The sequence below is a fragment of the Amblyomma mixtum genome, chromosome 4, assembly GCF_055824585.1.
Source record: "Amblyomma mixtum isolate Tamu chromosome 4, ASM5582458v1, whole genome shotgun sequence".
Taxonomy (NCBI): Eukaryota; Metazoa; Arthropoda; class Arachnida; order Ixodida; family Ixodidae; genus Amblyomma; species Amblyomma mixtum.
In genome coordinates this window covers 134,861,132-134,882,399 of record NC_143015.1, presented here as the reverse complement: position 1 = coordinate 134,882,399, position 21,268 = coordinate 134,861,132, and the positions used below count along the sequence as shown (strand labels likewise).

The 21,268-nt window shown below is 46.7% G+C and overlaps 1 protein-coding gene across 1 annotated transcript; it reads left to right on the top strand.

The window, feature by feature from the left end:
- The first annotated feature begins 2,457 nt into the window (after positions 1-2,457).
- Positions 2,458-21,032, top strand: LOC149348309 (uncharacterized). Its single transcript, XM_089585792.1, has 8 exons — positions 2,458-2,538; positions 4,409-4,441; positions 6,198-6,230; positions 7,463-7,562; positions 8,272-8,342; positions 10,720-10,770; positions 14,109-14,144; positions 20,853-21,032. The coding sequence occupies exons 1-8, from the start codon at positions 2,458-2,460 to the stop codon at positions 20,955-20,957; spliced, it is 510 nt and encodes a 169-aa protein (XP_089441918.1). The 3' UTR covers positions 20,958-21,032.
- The last annotated feature ends 236 nt before the right edge of the window (positions 21,033-21,268 follow it).

The window sequence follows — 21,268 nt, the reverse complement described above, 5'->3', positions numbered from 1 at the left end:
TCATTATTACATTGCTGCGAACCGATTAATGGCCGATAATTTTGGGAAGAGGGCGGAGTAGGTGAGGGAACAAACGCGGGTTAATGACATCTTAGTTGAAATCAAGAGGAAGAAATGGGCTTGGGCAGGGCATGTAATGCGAAGGCAAGATAACCGCTGGTCCTTAAGGGTAACGGAGTGGATTCCAAGAGAAAGCAAACGTAGCAGGGGACGGCAGAAAGTTAGGTGGGCGGATGAGATTAAGAAGTTTGCGGGGATACAGTGGCGGCAACTGACAAAGGACAGGGTTAGTTGGAGAGACATGGGGGAGGCCTTTGCCCTGCAGTGGGTGTAGTCAGGCTGATGATGATGATGATGATGAATTTTGGGTATGGGCCGTTTCCCAATCGAGCGCAGCGAATACGACGGGGACGGAAATAACAACAGCAACAACGGCAACAAAAACTTGTTAAATATGTGCTCTTGGTCAGCGCTCTTTGTAAACGCAAGCCTTCGGCGGTGTAAATTATGAGACAGAGGCACCCACGTTCATTTGCTTGTGAATGAAAATTCATCTAATTTGGTTCAAGGAGGCGGGGGGGGGGGGGATGCTTCATCGAGAATGCCCTCCCCTGCGTAGTCATGCCACCCAAATGTGAGACTTCCTCAAGTTGGCCTTGAAATGGGTGCTGTCATCAGAATGCGTGGCCCATTTCGATGCAACTCAGCAGACACAGTAGAAGTTCATCCAGTACGAAGCGGACTCTGGTTTGGCGCCCAAACGCACAAAGGCACGTGGCATTAACGAGCGATGCACCTAGAAGAAATAAGCCTCTAGAATGCATGCATGGCTCGATCTTCCACCTTTTATTCTTTGTCCACCTCTTCTTTGCCCATCTTTCTTTGACGCAAATTTACCTGTGGTAAGTCACGCCACCTTCTTTTCTAATACGCATCCAGTTATCATGAATCATGCTAGGAAGAAAGCATGGAGTTTCTTACTATTACCTAGAGGGAAAGCTGGCGGCCCGTCTATGGGAGTTTGCATGGCGACCCCTCGAGACCACTTCAGCCACCACGGGCGCTCGAAGCATCATGGGGCGGTGAGCTACCGACTGCAGAACTACAACTTTTGGCCAAAAAATAATAGAAAAATAAAGCCGTTCGATAACTACAAATGTCCTAACATTCAATATCTTGTCTAATGATTGCAACAAACGAGCAGAAAAGCATTTAAGTGCAAACTTTGCCCAAAATAAGAGATGACTAGCTTTCCTATTGGCCAAGTGATGAACACTAAAAAAACTAATATTTCGTAATTAACAGGCGCGTTTTTAAAAGCAAATATGTTTTAAAAAAATGTTGTTGCTTAGATACTATAAAAGGTTTTTTAATGACATTTCGGAAATGTAAAACCTTTTATTGGCGTCGTGTATCTATGCGTTTTCACTACTATGGTTTTTGCACACTGCGTTCGCGCGGAAGTCGTCTGCGCTCACACGAACAGCGTATTCGGAATGAAACATCTTAGTAGTGCCACTCCATGTTCCCGAAAAAATACGACTGTGCCGCAACAAGTAGCTCACCGCCCCATGATGCTTTGAGCGTCCGTGGTGGCTGAAGTGCTGCGCCGCCAGCTTTCCTTGCAGGCAATAGTAAGAAACTCTATGGGAGAAAGTATCACAAAGAGTGCCTCCGCCTGAGCCAAATGTGGTGACCGCATGCTTTGACGACTGCCGCGCACCAAAAAAAAAACAACTAATATATCGGCACAGGTTGGTATCTCTTCATCTTTGTCAGTTCTCTTGATTGATGCGTAGCGTGTCGTTTCAGCGTCGTGATAACTTCATCACGGCCATTTACCAGCCTCAGCTAACATAATCATTGCTATCATCGCCACCACTTGAACCAAAAATCTCCAGGTGGGCTTTGAATAAGAGAGAGAAAGAGGGTTTATTGACAGGAAATGCAGAGAGGTTGGCCGGAAAAATAAATGTCTGGCCTGCTACTCCGCACTGGGGAACGGGAAGAGGAGAAAAAAGAGGGCCACGATGGGGGATGATGATGATGATGGGAGGAGGCAGATGATAAAAAACGAGGCACACTTGTTAACATTACAAATGAGAGTCAAGGCCCGTATCGCTTAAAAAGCGTGAGAGCGCCCGCGCTGCCCGCGCTGCCCGTTGAGCCCTTGTGACTAATGGTTTACCCCCGATCCGTGCCTCCCGTTTATACATCTTCTTCTTTATTAAAGTGATATCGTTTTGGTATCTCACTGACCTCATTCAACTGCTGGTTTCGGACAAGGTTCAATTTCGCTTGTGAATTTGGAGCATTAGATGCATTTTCTGTCCATCCTTTGGCCACTTCCAGATCATAGAGCCGTGCTTTATAGCGGTTATACGGACCGCTAACCTTGTGAGGCTAGCAACAATAACACTACCACCACTGTTATCATCATTATCATCCCATCTGGCGATGGAGCCCGCCACTGAACTGAAGATGACCGACGCGGTGGCGACGGGGCAGGTAGACATGCAGCCGGCCAGGACAGACCAAGTGAGCTTCCAGATTGGACATGTTATCGCTTCAGATCGGCTTACGAATTTATCGGTTAACTCTTACTGCGTTCAGCAACAGCACACACATCAATGCGGTGCAAAGGGAGACCGTAAACACCGTCTCTAGAGCTCTTGCGGTGTGTTCTTTGGGGTACTTGTCGACTTGTGCGTTGTTGCTGCAGTGCAAGGCCTCGAGGTGGTCTTGAAAGTGATTAGACCCTCCCTCGTTACTGGTGCTTGAGGGGGACTGATTCAGATAGCACTGACAGGAGGATGACAGGGTCGCTTCACGACTGTGAGGTCACTCACTGTTCAGGATCTGAACACTGATCTCATTACAGCTGTGGTTATGCAAGCCAGACGACCATGCACAATAAGCTACTGTTCTACAGAGCGTGTCGTCTGCACTACGACTCACTGAAAATGTGAAGCGTCGTAGAAGCTGTAAAGCAAGTGTCAGGTAATGACACGATGATTTCAGAAGGCCTTGCGAAGTTAGGACAGAGCGCGCCTAACCAGAGGCTTGACTGTTGTGCTTTTGGCTGCCGACTAACGCCACGAAAGTCTATTGGCTTCTAACCTGCATGGACACTGTTTCAAGTTAGATTTAGGCTGCTTTCGTGCCATGGGGAAAAGACAGGGGAAAGAGGCACCGATTACGCAGAAACGAATTTAATTCAGAATTATGGCTAACTGCGATCGACAGACCTTTCTTCAAACCATGTTTTAATAGGATTGTCTGTGTAAAATTTGATTCCGTGGATTTTTATAGCTACGTTGACGTTTGTCCAGCAGCAAAAGACGTGCTACTTTTGATAATAATATGCGATTATAAAAATTTCCCGCCGCTATATTCACACTCGTGACGTCCACACCGAAAAGAACTCCGTGATCACCGTTTGGAAGTGAATAGCGGTGACGTCCAGCCTCAGAGATCCGCACACGAAACTGCCGATGTGCCGCAGTTCGCTTGCGAAAAGGGCCACGGGTGGCGGCACATGCACTTCGTTTATGACCTTTTCTAGCTTATGAAAGCTCCGTCTTGAGTTTTCGTCATTAGGACGCAGCAATCTATCGATAAAGGGCAATTTAACTTTCTGCTCGTTGTCCCTTTAATATAGCACAAATTTGCAAATGTGAGTAAACATCAATACGTATCCACAACTCAGTCTGAAAGCGCCCTTCCTGTGTTAAAATTTGACCTAAGAGGCTCCGATTACGCGTATTTCCATTCACTAAACGATGCAGCGCACCAGCTCCTGATCTTGTCTACTGGTGATAAAAAACTTTTTAAACGACGATTTTCACTCAATCTCCAAAGCCCCTCATATGCACCTGTATGCAAGATTACTCACAGCACGACAGTATATAGTAAGTTTTTTGCGGGATGGGCTAACTGCTTGTTAAAATAAAGAAAAAGGCGAGTGAAATTAGTTTTCTATTAAGTGGCTTAAAAACGATCTTCGCTCGCATCTCAGAGTGCAACCTAAAAGGCACCCCCCCCCCCCCCCCCCCAGGGCAAAAGGACATGGTTTGCGTGGTTTGAACACTCAAATAAACAAAAAATAAGCCATTAGAAGTCCAAGTAAAACTGGAATTCGAACTGCTATCTTACGCGTTCAAAAGCAGGGCTCTAATCCATTGTTCCACAGAAGAAACGATCACGTGCGTTAATAATTATACTCTTACTCGTTCTGAGAAATATTCTATAATTCGCTAGGTGGCGCAGCTGAGTTGGTGGTCGTACTGCTGACGGTTCGAAAACCCGCTTCGAATGAGTCTGTTTACCCGAGGATAAACAATGATAGCAGTCAAGACACTGATCTAGAGCTTGACTTTATGTTGGCTCTTTTTTTTTTGTCTTTCAGTGCTGTGACGATGAACTCTGCTCTTGTGGCAAGGTAACGAAAGCCATGACTGATGAAAGGGTCCTTGCGATTAAGTGGCGAATAAACGTGACCTGAAAATGCCTAATTACTACTCATTACTACTTTATTTATTTGCGCACTTAGAAATTCGAAAAATATTAAGGTTTGTTACAGGGACTTCTTGAGGGGCATAAAAATGGCTTGTTTTGCTCGAGATTTTTCGAGATTTTTCCTTTTTGTTGGCGGTTTCATTGTTACCTATCGTTAAGTTGTACCGACAAGGAAGGGGAACATGAGAGGCTCGTCATTACATACACACGAAGGAAGCCAACAGCCACTGGAACCAAGGAGCATAGGGGAATGTTTATATATATATTTTTTAATTTGTGGAGTTTATCAGTTGGAGATTAATAGCGTTATTATTCCGTTACGATACTACGCACGCTGTCGTGGTTCGGTCCCGGCCGCGGCGAATTCTCTTCGTGGAGACAGAATACAAGAACGGCGGCGTACTGACCCAATGGGCACTGAAACTCCCTGGGACGTCCTGTGGACGTTCATATCGGACGTCCTAGAGATTTTGTGCCCATTGGGGAGACTCTGGTGCATGTTACAGCCGCAGAAAATGGAAATGAACCCGCAGCCGTTCCACTGAGGCGCGTCTCTTACCTCGGGCGTAACTTTCTTTACAAAAAAATTCTCCGTTTCGGTGCATGATAGCTAGAGCTATAGTCATAGCCGTGCGCACAGGGGGGGGGGGGGGGTTGCGACCGCCCAACACTGATCACCTAAGGCGGAGCCATGACTGCCCCATGACTTTTACCCTGTCGGACCTGTCTCGGCACTGCTTATAGTGCAGGGCTATAGCCATGCAAGTTTTTTGACGACAATGGCGGCCGAGGATCTGTGATGTTGGTTTAGTTTGGTTTATAAGGGTTTAACGTCCCAAAGTGACTCAGGCTGTGAGGGACGCCGTATTGGAGGGCTCCGGAAATTTTGACCACCTGGGGTTCTTTAACGTGCACTGTCATCGCACAGTACACGGGCCTCTAGAATTTCGCCTCCATCGAAATTCGACCTCCGCGGACGGGATCCAACCCGCGTCTTTCGGGTCAGCAGCCGAGCGCCATAACCACTGAACCACTACGGCAACGATCCGTGATGTATTCCAAGGAAGTTTACTAGCCGGGTCACTTTGAGGCAGTCTTTTCAGGTTATGTTTTGACGTTAACAAAAGACAGATGTGTCGCATATTTTGTGTGGTTTAGAGAGAAAGGAAATTCCTTCGGAAACGTGTTGTTACAGTAATGTCCCAGCTGTGCAGGGAGTGTCTTCCTCTGCCGGGGTTACACATGAAGGTAAATACTGCTAAATAATGTTTTGTATGTTTTGCGATTCTATCACATCGAAATAAGTGTTTCATAACTATTCCTTATCTGTGTGCTGCGTTTTTACCGTAGCGGCCTCGGTGGGACGTGGTAGAAGGAGGGGGGGGGGGGGGGGGGGGGGGGCTCTGCAATCTAACTTGGCTCCCCCTATTGGCGAACCCTGCGCACGCCTATGGCTATAGCTTCTTGGTGCGCCAACGTTTCGTACCACCAATGTCGGATTATGTACAGAAACCTCAGAAAACGCGTACAGAAAAGCTCTCAACAAAGCCAGAACTGCTATTCCCGTTGTGTTATCTGAAGTTGTACGCGAAATGCACCCCCTTACCGTTCTTAGCGTTTAATCTGCCGCTAACAATGTCTCTCTTTTCTTTTTTTTATGCCCGTGCAACCACCCAAAGCCGCTCAGACCACCGGCGAGGAAAGTGTTGACAGTAAGTACTGCTTCACACATGTGGTCGACCACTAATATCAGCATTATTTTCGGTTCATGGGTGTGTCAAAGCGAATCGCACTCATCAGTCAGCGCGAGTATTGGCGAGCGTAGTAAGACTAATAACTTGGTTAGAGTTTGCTGAAGTGTGTTATATGGTGAATTGTTGTTGCAACGAATCGCGTGATTAGTTATTGGGGAATAATGATAATAACACAGAGCTAAGGACGACACAGAGACACAGGGTGAGACACACATGGATGTTCTGCTAGGTCTGTCCCTCCTGCCTCAACGATGTTGTATTATCATGAGAAAGAGAGATATGACCTGCTCCAGATCTTCTGAAAACTACTTTATGCTGGCTTATTTTGCGCTAGCCGTGTTTTGCTGAAACTAAACGAGGATGTCGGGAGAAACGATCGAACCACTCAGGTGGCCGCAGGCACCTGTTATATGATCGTTCCCGCTTACGTGTTCGTCCGGTTTGCATTGTAATGTCTGCATCAATCAGTCATGTCGTCATGAAAGTCATTTTTGCGGGAAAATGAGTCGACAAGCAACTGTAAACGCTTTCTCTGTCTCTTGTAGTTCCCTAAAGGCGTGCCTGTTCTATGTACTTTCAAGGTGTGAAAACGCCTGCGCATGGCAACACCTCACAAAAAATGTGAATGCAAAATATCCACCAGTGCTACTCTGCGCAATTGGGGGATTAGGAAATCAATCAATCAATCAATCAATCAACCAATCAATCAATCAATCAATCAATCAATCAATCAATCAATCAATCAATCAATCAATCAATCAATCAATCAATCAATCAATTATTCAGTCAATCAATCAATCAAGCAGTCAGTCAGTCAGTCAGTCAGCTAGTAAGCTGCGAGACAATTCAAAGAAAAAGTGAGACTGACAAACAAAGTAAAACAGAAAAACGGCATACATAAATTTTAAAACAACCATGGTTTCGGAGTGCACGTAAATAGGTGGCAGCAGTTGCTGGGAGTCGTATTCTTCCTGCGTTGAAGGAACCGGACAGTTTTCGCCTCTTATGTCACGCAGAGCGAAGTCCTCATAAGTTACAACCAGCTTGACATTTAAAAAAGGCTGAGAGTGATTAGCAAAAAAATTAAGTGCAGTTGCGCGGTTATGGACTCAGCTTTCCGGAGCTAGCAATGCTTGTGCAGTGCACTGAGCGGGTGCCATTTTCAGTATTCTCCCTCATTTTCCCCGCAGTACCTCCTGGTGGGGCTCGTGACACACGTGAGCCTGCGCCAAGTTGCTTCTTTCGCACGGAGCAGCGTGATGACCGTGGCGGCGTTCCTGGTGCCCAGCCGTGAGTGACGTGGGCTTCTTTCCGCCTCTCGGGCACGAAGACTGTGAGCGGTTATAGGGGATCCCGACCGGGGTGGGCGAAATGCAGGACTCTACTGTGCAGTGGGATGTCAGTGCGCGTCAGAGAACCCCGCAGGTGGTCGAAATCGATCCCAAGCCCTAAAACTGGTGGTCTAAATTTCCGGAGCCCTCCACTACAGCGTCTCTCATAGCCTTGGTCGCTTTGGGACGTTAAACCCCATAAACCAAACCAACCAAACCAAAACTGGTAAATCGGTTTTTGAGGAAAGAAAAATGGCGCAGTATCTGTCTCACATATCTCGGCGGACACCTGAACCGCGCCGTAAGGGAAGCGAGGAAGGTAGGAGTGAAAGAAGAAAGAGAGAAAGAGATGCCGTAGTGGACGGCTCCGGATAAATAATTTCGACCACCTGGGAATCTTTAACGTGCACTGGCATCGCACAGCACACGGACACCTTTTGCGTTTCGCCTCCATCGAAACGCGGCCGCCACGGCCGGGTTCGGACCCGGGTACTCCTGCTCGGTAGACGAGCGCGCTAACGACTGAGCCACCGCGGCTGGTCTAATCTCTGTATAGCTGAACATAAAACATCCTTAGGCTTTAGGGTTAATGTCGTCGTCTGCTGCATTGTTGTAGCGCATGCAATTATGGCTACCTTTTCTTATTCGTTCGTGCTCTCTTCTGACAGTGGTGAGCGAAGACTCCTACGACGACTGGGACGGCTTTGGAAGCGAGGCGCAACAGTCGCCCTTAGTCGCGGTGAGTCACTTTTCCCGTTAGTGGCGCTGCAATCAGCTATTCCGTTAGGAGGCCTGACTATTTGCTGAGTTCTCAATTTAGTCCATCTTTGACGCACCACATGGAGAAAGGGAAACATAAGAAACATAGCGCTCCGAGTTGCGCTGTAGAACGGGTACCGGAAGTAACGTGGTTTTTTGCGGAGGAGCACTCGGATTGTTTAGCTCAACAGCGTAACTGCTCGGTACATGCTCGGGGGTTGCTATAGCAACGAAGACGCTAGCCGTTCTCGGCCCTTGCATGATTGGTGGCCGACTCACATGACGGAGCCGTCACGCCCGGCTTCAGAAAAGGTGAATTAAATGAGAGGGAATGTTTCCCTCCTCCATGTTTGAGGCCTTGTTGCGCACTACCAGGAATGTGGGGCAGGGGACTAGTTCATTTGTTTTAACACAACTCGGCGCATGAGAAGAAACTAATCACTGTACTTTTTTCTTCAAAAGAAAATGCGCAGCGGTAGCGAAGATTCAATCTTATACCCCTGTCACATTAGCAAATTTAATGTCATTCGAATCGAATGACATTAGCACCTAATGTCATTAATCGGCTGCTACACGGGAACATGTAATGCCATTAGGTTCAATATACTGTAGCGCAGCAAAAGACGAGGACACAAGAGACGAGAAACGAACATTCGCCATCGAATGAGTTAGGGGAACTCATTCGCATTCGATCTCGAACCGAATGCGTACTCTGGACACCAGATACGCAGCAGGAACAAGCGACGCGAAAAAATAATGTGCACACTACCAAACTTAGAAAGTGCATTTATTTAGTTGTGATAAAGAAAGTTAATGTTGGTGTGAATCTGTTCACACTACAGGCTGTCGTGGATAGCTATTACTCTCGGTCTCAGCAGCAGCCAACAGCAGCGGCCGAGCGTGAGGCAGCGTCCTTCCCGCGACCGTCGGTCATTTTGGGTTGCGTGATTCTTGCTGGTAGGCGTGCCATGTTTGTTAAGCTCGAAGGTACTTAAAGACGTAACTGAGCAGTTCACCTTTTGGAAGTCATTTCCAAGCTCCGCGCGTGTCCGCGCGCCGCCATGTCAGCCATTTTGTTTGTTTACATTTGTCGGATTTGTGGTTGACTTTGCACTTGGCTTGGCTTTTGTTGGCTAAAGTGGTGCAGAATGGCCGGAAATAATATTTTAAGCTTATAATACGGCACACAAATGTTCTCACTCGCTTTTGAAACACTGCACAACAATTTCAAACATCTTTTATGCGCGCTGATGTCGTTCAGTTGGACTATGTTTTCTTCACTGATCGTTGATGCCACCATTTTCGAATGACATTATTTTTTTGCGTGTAGCACCGACAGAGACCGAATGACATTCGATGCATCGAATGCCATTAGGTTCGAATGACATTAAATTTGCTAGTGTGACAGGGGTATTACAACCTCTAAATATCGGCGGCATAGCCTCAGACGACTCGGCTACGGCCCGAGGCATTCGTGTATGTGGATGCATTGGATTATGGCCCTGCAGCGTGATTTTGGGTATAACCGTGTTCTGAGGATGTCAATATTGGGAACTTTTAACGCGATAGCTTAAGAACCCAGTGTTGTAGAAAAGCCGGCGTCGTTGTCGGCGTAGTTGTGCGTGTGCGGAAAATTCATGAAAAATTCCCAGATGAGCAATCTACGCGGCAGGTGGGGAACCAAGGTCACGTGACTTTATGGCGTCAAACCCAACCTGCCCACCGGATTGTGAGCAAACTGCCCACCGTGACAGGTGTCAGTTCAATTAGTAGCATAGCATAGCATAGCATAGCATAGCATAGAACGACCTTATTGAGTTCAGATAAAGTGTCATGAGTGTTCGCGAGAGGTTGCTCGGGAAGAGCAACCTGGTTCTCATAAACCCCACAGATGGCAGCACCTTCCATCACAGGGCAGTGGGAGCAACGCTTAACCGCGGCACCACTGCTCCAGGAGTGGTATGAGGACCCTCAGGGATCTGTGAATGTAAAGCACTGATTGACCAATTCCGCTAATATGGGCAGTAGCCTATTAACGCTGTCGCATCATACCCTCAAGACTGAGCCTAAGTGTGCCCTCCAGTTTCTGAATCATACGGATACTTTTAAGAATTTCCTTTTGTAGAGCACGAAAATTGCGGTATACTCATGGAATTTAGCCCTTTCAAGTATGCTCTGTTTCAAAAACGTGTTGGCATGCGCTTTTGGTAGCAAGTGCAACGCAGGTTTCTCCTTTTACTGGTGGAAATGATGTACCATTCAGCTGAAATGTTTAAATGATTTATAGTCATACACCCACTCGCGCAGCTTGCTGTATATTCTATGCTTGGTAAGAATGATGTATGTCTTGAATGCAGCTGACGAACGGTACCTGCAAGCTCCGTGACGATAACGGAGTTCCCGGGAAGGTACGTGCTTTACTGCATGGCGTAGTTCCTAGTCGTGAATGTTAATAGCGATACTTGAAATTCATCATCATAATCATCATCTGCATCAGCAGCAGCAACGTGACTATGCCCACTGCAGGGCAAAGGCCTGTCCCATCCTCTCCAATTAACCATTTCCTGTGCCAGCTGCGGTCGCCTTACCCTCACGAACTTCCTATTATGGAACGGTCCAACTGACTCTCTGCCAACCTCTGCTACGCTTCCTTCTGTTAGAAAATACTCTGTTACCCTAAACATAGGGGTTGGACTTCTGAGTTTCTATTTTCTGGAAGTTTATTTGAAAAAACACAGATTATATGCACACAACTGACAACCCAAAGCGCCGGCGCTTCCCGCAAAAAGCACGCAAAAGAAAGTTAAGAATCTAGATACAAAATTTCACATTCATGTAAGTGAAATTACATGAATGTGAAATTTTGTATCTAGATTCTTAACTTTCTTTTGCGTGCTTTTTGCGGGAAGCGCAGGCGCTTTGGGTTGTCAGTTGTGTGCTATTTTCTGGAAATTCAGCGGAGTTTTTCCGGTGTTCATAACAAGATAACTCACTTGGAGGTTATATTGGCTTTTTTTATCGGCCTTAACATTCTATTTACAAGTAATAAACGCGCAAAGGATTGTTAATCATTGGTAAAACATTTAAAACTGTTCTTGCGGAAGGAATTACTGTCGTGAATATAAATTGTAACGGGAGTTAAATTAGAGAACCTTTAGGCAAGAAAGCAAGCGGGAATTGGTTTTCTGATAGGCTGGCTTCCATGTTATCCGTGGGTAGGTGCGCTAGGTTGAGCGAGAGGAAGAGGCGCCGAGTATTTTGCGTGTTGAAGGCAGCAATGGAACTGACACTTAAACGTAGTGGTAGCCAGAACATGATAGTCATCTTTTTCGTGACACTTGTGCATGGCTTTGAGTGCCCTTGCACGCAGTCGAAATACCTGCTTAACCAAGTCATCAGCCTTTTTCACAAGACTTGGCGCCCTCTGGGGAGTGGCCAAAATTCGTCTGCTATTGGTTGAAAGCAAAACGGTGCTTGACAGGTGCCGCCATCTGTCGCATACGCCTTTCACTAACATGAACTGCGCATGCACAGTAGGAGCTGGCGGTTTTCGTATTTAACTAGTGCAGCTGGAGAAGCGGCGCGCATGCGCAGAACGGCCTTGTGAAAAAGGCGGATTATGACTGCTCCTAAGCATTATGACTGCATCCTAAGCATTATGACTGTATCCTAAGCATTATGACTGCTCCTAATCCTAAGCGGATTATGACTGCTGCAACTAATCTAACGGGTCCCCGCATCACCATGCCCCTGGCTTCCACGGTTTTAAGTTTTCGCCTTGTAATGAGTGTGACTACTACTCAATAGCGAGCTGTCGCTATGGCATGTATGGCAACAGTACTGGCCTTTTCACGTTAAAACATAACTTCGATTGAGTTCAGCGTAACTTAATCTTTTTTTTTGAATTCAGCCGTAAAGTCTAACACCTACCTATAAGCGAACATCGGTTATCTTGCTTTCGCATTACGTGCCATGCCGAAGCCCATTTGTTCTTGTTCATTTTGACTACAATGCCATTATTCCGCGTTTGTTCTTCTGACCTACTCTGCTCTCTTGTTTACTCTTAACATTAAACCTATCACTTTCCATAGCTCGCTGCGTCGTCATTAACTTAAGCTGAACCTTTTTATTACCCTCTGGGTTTTTGGCACTTAAATTAATTCCGGTAAGATACAACTGTTATATACTATCGCTCGAGGGATAATGAAAGATAATTGGGTGCTGGGGGATCTTAGGGATACTTAAGGAGAACGCGACATATGAGTATAGTAAGGCGATATCACGAAATGTGTTCTAATGAAATCTGAACGTTCCAGCAAACAAATAGACGGGAGCAAATAGTGTACATCCGGGAAACTTTACGATTCCAGTGACAAAAGGCGGTTACTATGCGCAGTGTCGTAATAAGTAAAAAGAAGTCAGAGAATATTACCGGTGGCGGGCTGGGTAGTAGAGCGAGGAAATAGGCTTAAAAGGGTACAGACGTACAAACTTGCGAACGCAGACAAGGGATATGACTTGCTTCATGGGCGTAAGGAGACGCCTTATATGATTGTGAATGCTATCCTATAAGCCGCTGAGCGTTTCCGCCCACATCGTGTGACGTCAAGGTGCACTTGCCCCAATTATTGTGACGTCATCGAACACGTGGTTGTTCACAGCAACAACCAGCGCTTGCCGGCGACACCGACGTCATCATGAATGTGGAATAGCCCAGGTTAGCCTGTCGATCGTGACGTCAGATACACTTCAGCTCTGGCGACGACCGAAACCGGAATTACCGGTACGAAATCACTTGGAATTAATTATTAACGCTGCGTACCCGTGCTTTGCGCTTATTTTCATGACCGCGAGGCCCGTAGGGTTTCTTTCAAGACACAAACAAAAGAAAATGGACACCCGAAAAATCTGTGTCCCTTTAAGAGCGTCGAAGAGAACGGCTGTAGCGTTAGGTAGAGTGAGACAGGAGAACGGCTTTCCCCCACCACGCAGCGCGGTTACTTAATAAAAGTCTGACAAGTTGCAAGTGTGCACACTATTTTATACCACCGCAGCATTCCTGCAGGCAGCTACTTGTCTATAGTAGGATACAACTTAAAAAAACAGCAGTTGCCAACACTGGGCGACGGTCCGCGGCGTCTTGTATTACTTCGCTGGCCAGTCGCAACAGTAAACGAAATAAGCTTTTTAGTGCTTGACTATATCAAACAATCCGTGTATCAAAATTCTAGAGCTCATAATTTTTTTCGTGTGATAAGTTTGTTATTTAGGTAACAAGAAACGTTTAACCAGCGGACTATGTTTTTGTCGTGGAGGAATTCTGTGCGCGGAGGCAGAATGTGGGCGGAGCTTCACTGCAGACTTAAGTTGTATCCGACTATAGTGCATTCTGCTTGTGGTTTTGTCCCTGTATGTAAGGTTCGCGGCTACACCCCAACACATCACCGTTTCCCATTATTGTCTAGGTACTGTCGAGGAAAAAAGTCTCCAGGACACGTTAACGGGGAGACCGAAGCTGGTAGCTTTGTACGTGATTAGCCGCGGGCTGGAGACCGCACATGCCGATGTGAAAGTTGGAATCACGTGCTGTGATGTGTGCTAATGATAGCAGGTTATAGCTAATTAGCCAAAATTGCCTGTCGCGCGTCCTGGAGAATTTAGTCCCCCATTGTACTTTTCCTTAATTTCTGTCGCGTCATCTCGATGACATTACTTACTCGTTGTTTCTTCTCTGTCCACTTTGCAGGTGTCGACCTTCGATTCCATGAGGTTCATTTTTGTGGTAAGAAAACAAACGAACAAAAAAAACCTAATGCGCTAAACTATTGGTCGTCCTCAGTTCGGAAGCCCACGACATGCAAACGTATTAGGGGAGGCCAGGAATGCAGTGTACTGTCAGCAGTGGAAGACTCAAGTTAGAGAAAGGGAGGGGGGTTAAGAGGATGGACTCCTAGGTTATCGCTACTCCCCCCCCCCCCCATCTCCCCCTGCGGGAAGGCTTTGTATCCTTCCCGTAATAACCGCTGTTGACCATGATACGGCTCGTGAATAGATAAACGAAAACGTCCCAACACTGCGCAGAACGTGCAACTCATCCGCTGCGGTGGCTCAGTAGTTAGTGCTTTCGACTATTGAACCAGAGGACCCGGTATCGATCCGGGTTCAAAACGCAAGTTGCCCGTGTGTTTCGCGATGCCAGCGCAGGTTAAAGAGCCTCAGGTGGTCTAAATTTCGCCACAACTCTCTACTACGTCGCCTCTAGCAGCCCATGGGTCACTTCGGGACGGTAAACTCAACACTTTCCACATAGCGCTAAAAAGACACGGACACAAGGGAGACACACAGGATGGCGCTAACTTACAACTGAAGTTTATTGCATGAAACCAGGCAATATAACAGAGAAGAGGAGATAAAAACATTTGAAAAAAAGGAAGCACTCAAAAAGCGTTATCGTCAAACAGGATTTACAAATTAGCAGACATGAAAAGCATTTCCTTGTCAGAAAGGAACACTGAGGCAGCACTGACGCACATATCTTCATTTTGTGAGTGTATATTGAATGCCTCTATGATTTCCCTGGTAAGCTGATCTTTGTGGCAATCAATGACAACAGAGCTTTTGAAATCTGGATAGCAGCCAGGACATTTGTTTGTTTTTCCATCCTTTTCTTTAGAGTTAATGTGGCCAGCAAGACGCCCCTTGACACCATTCCTGACATCATTGTTGTGTTTATTGACATCATTGTTGTAAGTTAGCGCCCGTCCTGTGTGTCTCCCTTGTGTCCGTGTCTTTTTAGCGCTATGTGGCAAGTGAACCATCACCAACTCGCCCAAGCTTCCATTCTGGTAAAGTCAACAATCTACAATCTGCATATGCAAAACTTCGATTGAAACACTGGCAAATGGCACCTGGAAACTGGTAGTAAATGGTCAGTTTTTATTGTTGGTTCGTAGAACCGCTAACTTCAGTGCTTGGTAAATTCTGCATATGCAGCAATACAACTAACATGTACAGTACAGTGCATACAGTTGTTGCATAAACATGCACATAACCCTTTGTGGGTTCACCTATAATTTCCATAACATAGAGAAAAACACTACACACTTTTCGGGTCTAGGAATCTTCAGAAATGATATGGAAGAAATTTCAGAACAATAGCAGCAATAGTTTAATGAAAAAAAGTGGGACGCATGTGTCCCATTGGCACATGCTGTCCTTTTGAAAAAGTGGGACAACACTGTCCCATTGACTCACGCGAGCACCAAGCTGTGGTTAGTTCTGTCGTTGTTGGTGGAAGGGGCCGAAGCAGGTTGCACACAGGGGTACATTACACACACCACACACAAACTTCGTGCGGGTTTCACTCTCGGAGGTGGAACACCACCTACATCTTCGCCTGTTTGGCACTTTCCGTGGGTTGTGCCCATTACCTGCAAACCTTACTTCGTCCGCAATTCCGACCATTTTTTGGACGCTCCTAGTGCCACCTTTGTTCTTGCGGAACGGCCCAACAGACCTGTAGTGTCGGAACGTTTGCCCATTGATCAGCTGCCGTCCCAGAACGAGCCGAAACCACATGTAGCTCTCGTCGCTATTGCCACTGTGCTGAATGAAGCTGTTTACAACTGCTGAGTCAAAAAGGAAGTAAAATATGCGATACCACGACTTTTTCGATCGCCTGTCAGCCGCATAGGAGTTTCTTTTCTGGTCGAACTTGTCCACGGCCCCCATCCAACGGTTGTAGTCAGCGACCGCTTTGGGGCAGACCACACCCACTGATGAACCATTAGAAAGTTTTCTTTGGACTTCAGTTTCGTTCGGGTCGTGAAATTTAGATAGAACATGAACGTTCTTTGAATCATGCCATTGGTATGCTGAGACATTGCCTTTGCTGCGCCACAGGTACTCTCCCTTCTGAAGCTTGTTGTTTTTCTTTAGATCGTCAGGAAGATCCTTCCTGTTGACACGAACGGTACCCGCGGCCAAGGTACCCTTCTGGGCAAGCGTTTGCATGAGTGGTGTACACGTGAAATAGTTATCGAAGTAGAGCTGCGTGCCAGGCTCTACGCTTTCAGAAAGGGAAATGACGACATACTCGCCTAAGCTTTGGCCTGCGGGCCGCTGCTCATTTCTTCCCTCGTATACCTGAAACTGGAGCAGGTAACCAGTCTGTGCGTCTGCCCTGCACCACACTCTGTACCCACGTTTGATCGGTTTCAAAGGAAGGTACTGCTTCATGCTTGACCTTCCTTTGAAAGCGATCATGCTTTCATCAATTGATTGATGACAGGAGGGAGTGTATTCTTGAAACTTTTGGTTCAGCTTTGTAATAAGAGGGCGCACCTTGGCCAGACGGTCATATCCCTCTTCTCCTCTCTTTTTTTCTTTCGTTGTGTCATTCACATGAAGCGAGTTCATAATTTGCTGAAATCGTTTGAAGGACATCAGCTTTGAAATTTCTTCACAATGAAAGAGAGGGTCACGGCTCCAATACTGATACAGGTGGTGCCTTGGGCACACGCTCATCAACAGCAGTGCACCAAAATACGCTCGTAACTCTTCTTTTGTCAGAATTTGCCACTTCCTTGGGTACTTCTTTGCACCGAAGAGGTTCGTCTGCTCAACTATGAATTCAATCATCTCATAATCAAAATGGAGCGCGAATGCATCAACTGGGCGTGCTGGCGCCTTTGGGGAGGTTTGAGAATCCCATGTCTTTGGGTTTTGAACTGTACTTAGCGGTTCATTTGTAGTCCATGCACTGCCGACCTCCTCCTCTTCTGGCTCACTCTCTCCACCTTGATCCAGCAGGAGCGCATTCCGTTTCCTCCTGAAACTTTTTTTTTGAAGGAGTAGACCGCCGTTGGCGCTTGCTCATTGATGGAACAGCTTCGATTTCGTCGTCTTCAAAGCTCGAATTCGACGGCGCAAGCTCAGGGACAAAGTCGTCCTCGCTGCTTTGGGCCTCGTCTTCGCTAGTCTCAGACTCGTCAGGCAAACTGAAGTAGAGCGCCAGCGCTTCATCCCGCGGAAGCGAGCCCCCTGCGAATTCGTAAACGAAACGAAACTTAGAATTATTAACATCCACAGCTTACTTCGTTAGTCGTAGCATACTTTCAGCATACTGTGTGCAAAAATTATGCCCCCTGGAGCGCGCCCTTGACGTTCGCTAGTGTTTTCGATCGCGTCAATCCGGCTCTGGCGCTCATAGAGACCTCTTTTTCGTGCACTCTGCGATTCTGACTACCTAATAAATCGTTTAGGGCATGCACCAAGTATTTCCCTTGAAGGACAGAAAAGGAAAAACTTACCATTCATCTCGAAATCTTTTTGGGCGCGAACAAGCGGGAGCAATTTTACCGGCACAAATCGTCACAAAGGAAAAAGTTCAGCTTTGAATGCTGGTGGTGCCATCTACAGGAAAACCTAAAACTTAGTGGCACAAGCGTTCTCAAAGACTCAAGATAGATGGCGCGACAAGACTGTTGCCCAGAAATTCACCCGCTGCCGCGTACGGAGGTTTTTCGTGAGAGTAAAAAGCGGGACCGATCTGTCCCGTTATCCCATAAAGGGATAAGAGCAGCTCCGGCGCGTTTTTGACATACAAACATTTAAAGAAATTCTTTAGTGTACTGTCTGCTCTTTGTCTTAACCATTTAGTCCAACTTCATGGCCGTGCGCCGTTTTGTGTTGACGCAACTGAATTCTGATGTTCACGGTTTCTTGACTTCGCTGTCATTGCTACGACTGTGCACTGCTTAAATAAGAAATTCCACTCTTGTTTTCGGTCGTTTATCAGGTCTTATAATGTGATCATCATTCGCAGAAGCTAGTTCGCCTGTGCAATGCGGCCACCATTTTGTCCATACCACTAATGAAACTTTTAGAGAATAAGGCCTATTTGCATTCTCGGTTTCGATGTCTGTTTTTATAGTTTTAAGATTTTTAAGCAGTATTTTAAGGAATAATTTAAGTTACGAAAGATTGCGGCTCTAAGGATTATAGCGTACGCATTAAGTTGTTCGCAAACACCCAGAGTCCTTTTGTGGGATTTAGGTTACGGCGCTCGGCTGCTGACCCGAAATACGCGGGTTCGATCCCGGCCGCGGCGGCCGAATTTCGAAGGAGGTGAAATTCTAGAGGCCCGTGTACTGTGCGATGTCAGTGCACGTTAAAGAACCCCAGGTGGTCGAAATTCCCGGAGCCCTTCACTACGGCGTCCATCATAGCCAGAGTTGCTTTGGGACGTTAAGCGCCAATAAATCGAAGAAATCATTTTTTTGTGGGATTTATTTGTTATGTTAGGTTTAGATAGCCTGAGTTGCTTTGGGACGTTAAACCTCAATAAATCAAAGAAATCAATTTTTTTTGTGGGATTTATTTGTTATGTTAGGTTTAGACAGGTGTTTTTTTTGGGGGGGGGGGGGTGGAGGTGGGGGGGGGGGTGGGGGGTGGCTGAATGTATGCAGTGACTGTAGAGGAAGAAGTGTGCGCGTGGTTTCAGTTAAGTTTTGATAAACGATGAGCGCCTTTAAAATTATGTACAGCTCGGTACGCTAACTTTAGGTTGCCGGTGTGGCCGCAGTAGTTACATCTGATATCAGCAAATTCCAAGTGTTGACGCCCTGCCGAGTGGCGCGCTAACTAAGAGAGAGCTGTCGCCGTGATGCTGGCTGTATTTTTCTAATGCCCAACACCGACACTAAAGTGTACCTAGAGACTTTGTTGTGACTTGGGCTACCAAAGCGTTCCTAATTAACGTAAGTGGTGCTCGTCACGTGATAGATGTTGACGGTATACGCTACGGAATGAGCCAAGTAGGGATTCGTATAATAGGCTCGTGATAAAACAATATCTCTCTACACGAATAATTACTGTCTATACGCGCTGAAACTACCACGTACCCGAGCCGCCCCGGTGGCTCAGTGGTTACGGCACTCGGCTGTTGATCCGAAAGACGCGGGTTCGATCCCAGCCGCGGCGGTCGCATTTCGGTCACGTTAAACATCACCAGGTGATCGAAATTATTCGGAGCCCTCCACTACGGCGTCCCTCATAGCCTGAGTCGCTTTGGGTCTTTAAGCCCAGAAACCAAGCCTAGTACGTACTGAATTATCACAAGTGCTTTATTGTTAACGAATCACCCCCAGTGCATTCAATTTTTTAGTGTCAGTGCCGCGTTTTGATGTGCACTATATTCAGATTGAAAACTTAAGCGTTGCGAAGTTTCGCAACGCGAAGTTTCGTTGCGAAGTTTTAAGCGTTGCGAAGTTTCGCGGCATAATTTTCTGATTCGTGTAACAGCCCCTGATAAACTTCAATGTCGAAGTATGATGGATGTGAATTAGGTCGGCAAGGGAGCACAACGCTCGAGTAATGTTGCAGCCCTGAAAGCGCAGGCTAAAAAAGAGTACGCGTCCCCTTTTCGTACCGCGTTTCCTTTCCTTTATTTTTTATGTTTTCTTGCATTTTCTGCTCTTTTGTTAACTCGCCCATCGTAAACGACGTGTGCGAGTGAATCCTGCAGCATCAGTATAACTGTGCGCCAAGTGCCTTTGAGATGTTTCGTTCATTCTACCTGTTAAGTCTTGAGACTGGACCGCAGCTGTGGCCCAGTGGTTTGAGAATCCGCCTCGCATGCCGGAGGTGCGGGGTTCGGTCTCCTGTGCCACCGAGTATACCAACCGGTTTTCTAATGGGTACAACATTTGCCCCGGATTGGTGGTCGGCTTTTATGGGATGAAATGCTTAGGAAAAGGGTTTGAACCAAACTTGCGTTGACTAGTCAATGGTTTGTTCCGCCGTTAAACAATTTAAATCCGCTTCGTGCGGTGAAACACACTTGTGGCCCTTTTCCGTGAGCTTTTACCTGAGCAGAACTCTGTACGTCTTCGTCCGTATCATCCGAACTATAAGTGCTCTCGCATGTATTGTATGGGTTTTGGAGCGAAAGCACTACTTCACTAGGCCTAACCGGCTCACCGAGTTTATGTGGAGCTTGACCTTGAGGGTGACATTGGACAAACAATAAAAAATAAATAAATGTTGCCAAGTCTGGGCTTCGAACCCGCGGCAGCGCGAACAGCTCAGCTTCGCTGGCCACTGCACAAGAGCACTAGGCTATCGCCGCAGCCCATCACTCCACGTATTCAATTGCAACACTCTCTCATGCTCTGCATTGCACATCGTCTTCTTCATCAACTAATACTGCTATAGATTTAATAGCATCGCCGGACGTGCCGACGCTCCAGCAGAGCAAAAACAAGTGCCAGCCAGGCTAAACACTTGCTTTCGCACGTTTGCTCGGTTTAGCTACGTTAAAACCTTACCGCTTTTTTTTGTTGTCGCAGTCTGTCCCGGTGTCAGTAGATGATGGAGTGTTTCATGCTCATGTGTTGAATAATCTCTGTTAAGCAAGTGTTCAGTGCCACTGTTAAGTGGGCGGAAATCTCGATCAGTACCACTTATCGTGCTTTTCTGTCTGATGCAGTTCCTGCTGGTCGAAGTGGCGACTACTGCTGTGTTCGTCGTCATCAGGAACGCCATGGAATCGTGCTTCGCACGTCTTCGGCCCCTTTTCACGGCGCTCTTCTGAACAGCTGTCTCACTCTTCATTTCCTCTGGGCGACCATCCATTTACGCACAGTACATCCGCCACAGACAGTTCCGTGGAACTGCACTGTTCATCATCGCCCATTTTATTTTTACTCACGGAGCCAGAATCATCGTCATGGACACAGTAGAAGGGACGGAATGGACTCAGTGCTGTTACTTCTATCAACTGCGCTGCTTAAAACATTAATTGTCTCGTGTTCTTAAATTCTGGCTCAGCAACCAGCAAGGGAGGGAGGATCAGCGATAGATTTGACTCAGATGGTTAGCTGTCGTGTCCTACCCGTCTTTTTT

Bases quoted from the DNA above. Each gene is read 5' to 3' on its own strand.
- LOC149348309 (XM_089585792.1), top strand. From the start codon at position 2,458: ATGGAGCCCGCCACTGAACTGAAGATGACCGACGCGGTGGCGACGGGG. The intron at 2,539-4,408 runs GTGAGCTTCCAG...TTTGTCTTTCAG, and splicing joins AGCCGGCCAGGACAGACCAA to TGCTGTGACGATGAACTCTG. The intron at 8,343-10,719 runs GTGAGTCACTTT...TCTTGAATGCAG, and splicing joins AACAGTCGCCCTTAGTCGCG to CTGACGAACGGTACCTGCAA.